The sequence below is a fragment of the Pseudophryne corroboree genome, chromosome 3 (assembly GCF_028390025.1).
Source record: "Pseudophryne corroboree isolate aPseCor3 chromosome 3, aPseCor3.hap2, whole genome shotgun sequence".
NCBI classification, from domain to species: domain Eukaryota; kingdom Metazoa; phylum Chordata; class Amphibia; order Anura; family Myobatrachidae; genus Pseudophryne; species Pseudophryne corroboree.
In genome coordinates, this window is record NC_086446.1 from 146653600 (window position 1) to 146662151 (window position 8552).

Consider the following 8552-nt stretch of genomic DNA (forward strand, 5'->3'; position numbering starts at 1 on the left):
TTACCCCAGGTTCCCTCACAGCCGAAGAAAGCACCGTATTATCAGGTACAGTCCTTTCGGCCCCAGAAAGGCAAGCGGGTTAAAGGAGCGTCCTTTCTGCCCAGAGGCAGAGGTAGAGGGAAAAAGCTGCACCATACAGCCAGTTCCCAGGAACAAAAGTCCTCTCCCGCTTCCTCTAAGTCCACCGCATGACGCTGGGGCTCCACAGGTGGAGCCAGGTGCGGTGGGGGCCCGTCTCCGGAACTTCAGCGACCAGTGGGTTCGCTCACGGTTGGATCCCTGGATTCTACAAGTGGTATCTCGGGTACAAGCTGGAATTCGAGACGTCTCCCCCTCGCCGTTTCCTCAACTCAGCCTTGCCAACTACTCCCGCAGACAGGGAGGCGGTGCTGGAGGCGATTCACAAGCTGTACTCCCAGCAGGTGATAACCAAGGTACCCCTCCTTCAACAAGGACGGGGTTACTATTCCACAATGTTTGTGGTACCGAAACCGGACGGTTCGGTGAGACCCATTTTAAATTTAAAATCCTTGAACACTTATATAAGAAGGTTCAAGTTCAAAATGGAATCGCTCAGGGCGGTTATTGCAAGCCTGGACGAAGGGGATTACATGGTATCACTGGACATCAAGGATGCTTACCTGCATGTCCCCATTTACCCTCCTCACCAGGAGTACCTCAGATTTGTGGTACAGGACTGTCATTACCAATTCCAGACGTTGCCGTTTGGTCTGTCCACGGCACCGAGGGTATTTACCAAGGTAATGGCCGAAATGATGATACCCCTTCGAAAAAAGGGAGTTATAATTATCCCGTACTTGGACGATCTCCTTATAAAGGCGAGGTCCAGGGAACAGTTGTTGATCGGAGTAGCACTAGCTCGGGAAGTGCTACAACAGCACGGCTGGATCCTGAATATTCCAAAGTCGCAGCTGGCTCCTACAACGCGTCTACTGTTCCTGGGGATGGTTCTGGACACAGAACAGAAGAAGGTGTTCTCCCAGAGGAGAAGGCCAAGGAGTTGTCATCTCTAGTCAGAGACCTCCTAAAACCAAAACAGGTGCTGGTGCACCACTGCACGCGAGTCCTGGGAAAGATGGTAGCTTCTTACGAAGCAATTCCATTCGGAAGGTTCCATGCAAGGATCTTTCAGTGGGATCTGTTGGACAACTGGTCCGGATCGCATCTTCAGATGCATCGGCTGATAACCCTGTCTCCAAGGGCCAGGGTGTCGCTGTTGTGGTGGATGCAGAGTGCTCATCTTCTAGAGGGCCGCAGATTCGGCATACAGGACTGGGTCCTGGTGACCACGGATGCCAGCCTTCGAGGTTGGGGGGCAGTCACACAGGGAAGAAACTTCCAAGGACTATGGTCGAGTCAGGAGACTTCCCTACACATAAATATTCTGGAACTAAGGGCCATTTACAATGCCCTAAGTCAGGCAAGACCCCTGCTTCAACACCAGCCGGTGCTGATCCAGTCAGACAACATCACGGCGGTCGCCCATGTAAACCGACAGGGCGGCACAAGAAGCAGGATGGCGATGGCAGAAGCCACAAGGATTCTCCGATGGGCGGAAAATCATGTGTTAGCACTGTCAGCAGTGTTCATTCCGGGAGTGGACAACTGGGAAGCAGACTTCCTCAGCAGACACGACCTCCACCCGGGAGAGTGGGGACTTCATCCAGAAGTCTTCCAAATGATTGTACACCGTTGGGAAAGGCCACAGGTGTACATGATGGCGTCCCGCCTCAACAAAAAGCTAAAAAGATATTGCGCCAGGTCAAGGGCCCCTCAGGCGATAGCTGTGGACGCTCTGGTGACACCGTGGGTGTACCAGTCGGTTTATGTGTTCCCTCCTCTGCCTCTCATACCCAAGGTACTGAGAATAATAAGAAGGAGAGGAGTAAGAACTATACTCGTGGTTCCGGATTGGCCAAGAAGTGCTTGGTACCCAGAACTTCAAGAAATGATCTCAGAGGACCCATGGCCTCTGCCGCTCAGACAGGACCTGCTGCAGCAGGGGCCCTGTCTGTTCCAAGACTTACCGCGGCTGCGTTTGACGGCATGGCGGTTGAACTCCGGATCCTAAAAGAAAAGGGCATTCGGAGGAAGTCATTCCTACGCTGATTAAAGCTAGGAAAGATGTGACAGCAAAACATTATCACCGCATTTGGCGGAAATATGTTGCTTGGTGTGAGGCCAGGAAGGCCCCAACGGAGGAATTTCAGCTCGGTCGATTTCTGCACTTCCTACAGTCAGGAGTGACTATGGGCCTAAAATTGGGTTCCATTAAGGTCCAGATTTCGGCTCTGTCGATTTTCTTCCAAAAAGAACTGGCTTCACTGCCTGAAGTTCAGACTTTTGTTAAAGGAGTGCTGCATATTCAGCCCCCTTTTGTGCCTCCAGTGGCACCGTGGGATCTCAAAGTGGTGTTGGATTTCCTAAAGTCGCATTGGTTTGAGCCACTTAAAACCGTGGAGCTAAAATACCTCACGTGGAAAGTGGTCATGCTGTTGGCCTTGGCGTCGGCCAGGCGTGTATCAGAATTGGCGGCTTTGTCATGTAAAAGCCCTTATCTGATTTTTCATTTGGATAGGACGGAATTGAGGACTCGTTCCCAATTCCTTCCTAAGGTGGTATCAGCTTTTCATGTGAACCAACCTATTGTGGTGCCTGCGGCTACTCGGGACTTAGAGGATTCCAAGTTACTGGACGTAGTCAGGGCCCTGAAAATATATGTTTCCAGGACGGCTGGAGTCAGGAAAACTGACTCGCTATTTATCCTGTATGCACCCAACAAGCTGGGTGCTCCTGCTTCTAAGCAGACTATTGCTCGCTGGATCTGTAGCACGATTCAACTTGCACATTCTGTGGCTGGACTGCCGCATCCTAAATCTGTAAAAGCCCATTCCACGAGGAAAGTGGGCTCTTCTTGGGCGGCTGCCCGAGGGGTCTCGGCTTTACAACTTTGCCGAGCTGCTACTTGGTCGGGTTCAAACACATTTGCAAAATTCTACAAGTTTGATACCCTGGCTGAGGAGGACCTTGAGTTTGCTCATTCGGTGCTGCAGAGTCATCCACACTCTCCCGCCCGTTTGGGAGCTTTGGTATAATCCCCATGGTCCTTACGGAGTTCCCAGCATCCACTAGGACGTCAGAGAAAATAAGAATTTACTCACCGGTAATTCTATTTCTCGTAGTCCGTAGTGGATGCTGGGCGCCCATCCCAAGTGCGGATTGTCTGCAATACTTGTATATAGTTATTGCTTAACTAAAGGGTTATTGTTATGAGCCATCTGTTCGTGAGGCTCAGTTGTTATTCATACTGTTAACTGGATATAGTATCACGAGTTGTATGGTGTGATTGGTGTGGCTGGTATGAGTCTTACCCGGGATTCCAAATCCCTTCCTTATTGTGTCAGCTCTTCCGGGCACAGTTTCCCTAACTGAGGTCTGGAGGAGGGGCATAGAGGGAGGAGCCAGTGCACACCAGGTTGTCCTAATTCTTTCTTAGAGTGCCCAGTCTCTTTCGGAGCCCGCTATTCCCCATGGTCCTTACGGAGTTCCCAGCATCCACTACGGACTACGAGAAATAGAATTACCGGTGAGTAAATTCTTATTATTGTATTCATTTAATCTGATACAAACAAGACTACTGAGTTACTGTAAAGTGTTTTATGTATGTAAAAGTGAAAAGCTGTTTGGGAAGCGGTAAAAATACAGCTAGTCGGGATCCCGGCGGTCACAATGCTGACGCCGGATTCCCAACTATCGGTGAAATGCCACCGCCGGAATACCGGCGCCACAGACTATTCTGCCTCTGTGGGTGTCCACGACACCCATAGAGGGAGAATATAACCTGTGATGAGCACAGTGGGCCACCGTGCCCGCGGTGCGGCGAGCGCAGTTTTTTAGAGTGCGCCTTGCTACCGGCATACTAGTGGCCGGGATGCCGCTGTCGGTATACTGACTGTAGGCATCCCGTACACCGGTAATTCATACTGAACCCTGTTGTTCGTTTGGCTGGTAATCTTACTATACACTTCCTACTGTAGAAGCATCTCACTCTTACATACCGTATAAGACACTACTGCAGCAGGTAACTGTGTAAAGATGATCAAATTGGAAGTAGCTGTTGAGCTTTGTAGCTTTAGTCGTCAGTGAAACTGCAGGCTGGAAACCGTGGTATTCATAGGTTACAGTCTAATCACAATGCATTTCTCTCCATCAGGTTTCACTCAGACTAAAACGGCCTCCGCAGGATTACACGGTTCTTTTCCTTCCCCAGGTTGTATAAGTGAGGATCCCGGCATAGAGATACACCACCGGGACGCTGATCGCACACATGTACAGCAGTCATCTACTTCTGTCAAAGCAGAGTCTGACTCTTGCCAGGCAGGGACTGTCCAAGATCCTGACACTCATACACCCCCAGGTCACACACAGGCACAGCATCTATCCAGTCACATTAAGGAGGAAGCCACTGCATCTAAAGACAAGGCTTTGACAGGCGAGGACATATACACACCAACCGAGTATACACAGCCGCGCTCTACTGATGGTCACATTAAGGAGGTATCTGAATCATCTGAAGAGGAGATTCCCCTAGATTCTGACAGCTGTACACCCACTGATCATAGCCCGATACAGTACACAGATCATAGCCCAATACAGTATACCACGGTACATATTAAAGAGGAATCTGACTGGTGTGAAGAAGGAAATCTCCCAGATGCTGACAGTTACACACGCCCCGGCCACACGCAATACACAGTGCCTCCTCCTGGGATGAACAGCAGAAACAACCAGAGACTTCAGGTAGGAGAGAAACCATTTATGTGCTCTATGTGTGGGAAGTGCTTTAACAGTAAGTCAAATTTTGTTAGACATCAGAAGACTCATACAGGGGAGAGAATATACTCCTGCTCCCAGTGCGGGAAGCGCTTCAGCATTAAGTCGCATCTTGCTAACCATGAGAAAATCCACTCCGGGGATAAGCCCTACTCCTGTGCTGAGTGCGGGAAGAGTTTCGTCGTGAAATCCAATCTTGCTACTCATCAGAAAATCCACACGGGAGAGAGACCCCATTCCTGCATTGAGTGCGGGAAATGTTTTACCAGCAACAAAGACCTTATAATACACAACAGGACTCACACCGGGGAAAAGCCCTATTCCTGCTCAGAGTGTGGGAAATGTTTTAACACAAAATCAAATCTGGTTACACATCAGAAAATCCACACGGGAGAGAGACCCCATTGTTGTGCTGAATGTGGGAAATGTTTTATCAGTAACTCCAAGCTAGTGATCCACCAGAAGAATCACACAGGAGATAAACCGTTCGCCTGCCCCGATTGCGGGAAATGTTTTACCGTCAGATCCTGTCTCGTCTCGCATCAGAAAATTCACTCCGGGAACAAACCGTATTCCTGCGCAGAGTGCAAGAAGCGTTTCATCAGCAGCTCAGATCTCAACAGGCATCAGCGGATTCACACGGGAGAGAAACCGTTTTCCTGTACTGAATGTGGGAAATGTTTCGCCCAGAAGTCACAAGCGTTTCGTCATCAGAAAATTCACAAAAGATATTAAGTGTATGCAGAATGCGTGTATATCAAATACATGCTGTACAGTTGTCCTTATATAAATCCATAGATTCTGTAATCCATATGTGTAATATTTAATTTATGCATTTCCTGTTTATTGGTCGCTGAAAAAAACACTGCTTTCCATTAACTTCAGAGTATGGATCATTAGTGGAATGTTTGCTTTATTTGAACAGTGTTTTTTTTACTGTGTGTTGCATGGTATCCGGTCTTTAGGTCGACCACTATTGGTCGACATGGTCACTAGGTCGATATGGCAAAGGTCGAGGTGACTTTTTCAAATTTCTTTTCATTTTTTTTACTTTTTGATACTTTACGATCCACGTGGACTACGATTGGGAATAGTAACCTGCGCTGAGCGATGCACCTTGCCCGAAGCATGGCGAGCAAAGCGAACTATGCGAGGGGACGCGGTGCACTTATTGGGGTTCCCGGTCACTTTACATAGAAAACGACAGCAAAAAAATATAAAAGAACTAAAGTCAACTTTTTTCCATGTCAACCTAGTCACTGTCGACCTAATGACTGTCGACCTAGTTACTGTCGACCCATTGATCCACACCCGTGTTACATACAGTAGTTTAGAGCAAAAGATCTGGGTTTTATGAACTCTAGTCCTTTCCCAACAGATCATGTTCCGTGGATTCCTTTAATCATGCAGAGGTGAGTTTATCTATTTTGCTGGGCCACTAACTACACCACCTGCTTCCACAGACCGAAATCCTGAAAACATGACCTTTCAGGAAAACTTGAGGGTGGAGTTTGAGAACCACTGAGTTCGTTTAATGGAGCAACATCCGGGAGATCAAGTACATGTACATTAGGGTTGCCAGATCATCCCTACAATAAGGGACACATGAATTACACAGGTTCTGTAGCCGATATAAAATGGAGACTGCCAGCCAGCCGCATAATCTCTGTAATTCATATGTCTCTTATTAAAGGGATGAACTGGTAACCCTACGTAAATGAGCAAAGTAAATTGAAATGAATTATAATGAAAGCCTCCAGCAATGTTGTCACTAATGCCCAGATTTATCAAGCCTTAGAGAGTGATAAATAGCACGGTGATAAAGTATCAACCCACCAGCTCCTATCATTTTTCAAACACAGCCTGTAACATGACAGCTAGGAGGTGATTGGTTGGTACTTTATCATCGTGCTATTTATCACTCTCCAAGGCTTGACAAAATGTGGGCATAAATCTGAGAAATGTACCAATAGCCAGTGTTTTATTAAGGGGCCCATTTATGAACGAGTGATAAAACTTGTTGCGAATACTAGAAATTGTTGTATATGATAGATAGTGCTCCAGCCAATCAGCTACCAACTGACATTTTTCTAACGTATTAGGAGCTGATTGGCCGGAGCACCATTTATCAAACGCAACAAGTTCTATCATTCACAACGAGTTTTATCACTCGTTGATACTGTAAATGGGCCCTTTAGTCTACACAATCTACTTTTGCACTATGTGATTCGGGGGGAGATGCATCAAACCTCCTAAAAAGTGGAGAAATAAAGTGGTTGCCCATAGCAGCCAATCACCGTCAATATATAATTTTAACAAATGTACTTGACACATGCTAGCTAGAATCTGACTGGGTGCTGTGGCCAACTTCTCCACTCTTCAGGAGGCTTTACACATCTCCCCTTCTGTCAGCAGGATAGAGATGTCTGTATCCAGATTTACAGGACAAAATAACCACTTTGTTTAGGAAATCCTGTTACCTGAATGAAGATTGCTAATGTGACGTTACACAACTGAAAATAAAAAGTAGAACTGAGGAAACTATTATAGGATCAATGTAATAAGATTAAAGGAAATTCTCTACCTTACTTGTAAAATAATTTTAATGTGGAAAATAATATAATAAAAGCTCAGTTTTGTGTTTGCTAATGAAGTATTATATTTAATTAGTACACTATTGACATGTGGCTTTTGTCTTGGGCGTGGTTTAGAAGATCTACAGTAATTAGAAAGTCATTAGGTTGACCCTATATGGTTGACAGGGCCAAAAGGTCGGCATGGGAGATTTAGACAAAAGAAAAGGTTGACAGGATCAAAAAGTCAAACAGCAGACAGAGAAGGGGGCATGCTCACCCCCCCCCCCCCCCATTCCCCCTTGGTATTCCTCCAGCACACTAAAAAATGACCTGTACCATACCTGAACCTGTCTGGTAATAGAAATTCAGAGATTTTGTCACACATGTTTGCAAACGCATGTTTAGCTGCTGAGCCACTTAATTTCCAGGAATGACCAAGCAACTGCTACTGTTTGTCTGCTTGTGTGAGAAAGGCATTGAATGGGAGCAGTATTTGGAAGGCATGCTGTTCATTGTAGTGCTAATGGGAGATCCTGGGGGTGGCTCCCGGGTAAGTTAGCTCTCTGTCTGGATGTATTTTAGTAGTAGCCTTTATCATGAGGCCTTACTGTAGACAAATCACATGGTCCTATGTGGGCCCTGCTATTATGTAGTGTTAGGACTGCTGATACCAGAGAAGCCGTGAAGTGACTCAGCAGCTAAACATGCATTTGCAAACATGTGTGACCAATTCTCTGAATTTCTATTACCAGATAGGTTCAGGTATGGTACAGGTAATTTTTTAGTGTGCTAGGGGAATACTGGGGAGGGGGACCACCCGTTCGCTGTTTGTCTGTGACCCCTCCCCCTTTCTAGCACCTGATGTCACAACTGAGGGTTTTAGCTGACAGGAGGAAGCCTCAGTTGTAGGGGCTGAGAGGAACTTAAACCGGGGAGGTGTAATCAGACCCCTGGACATGTAAGTGTTAAAAGGAAACCCGAAGGTGTGACCATGACAACCAGGTAAAAGTAAATTCAAAGTTTATTGACAAACTCCGTGTAACAACAGACAGCAAATGATGACAGTGGCAATAAATAATATTCCTGGAACACTTTGACCATGGAAGGTGTAACAGAGCACTG

At 46.8% G+C, this 8552-nt stretch overlaps 1 protein-coding gene across 2 annotated transcripts in view; it reads left to right on the top strand.

Annotated features, from left to right (window-relative positions):
- Positions 1 to 6887, top strand: part of LOC135054963 (zinc finger protein OZF-like) — a 235191-nt gene extending 228304 nt beyond the window's left edge. For both annotated transcript variants that reach the window (XM_063958470.1, XM_063958472.1), the window contains one exon: positions 4235 to 6887. In XM_063958470.1, the coding sequence (XP_063814540.1) occupies positions 4235 to 5589 (1355 nt within the window). In that variant the 3' untranslated portion in view covers positions 5590 to 6887. The remainder of the gene's footprint in view (positions 1 to 4234) is intronic.
- Positions 6888 to 8552: the final 1665 nt, after the last annotated feature.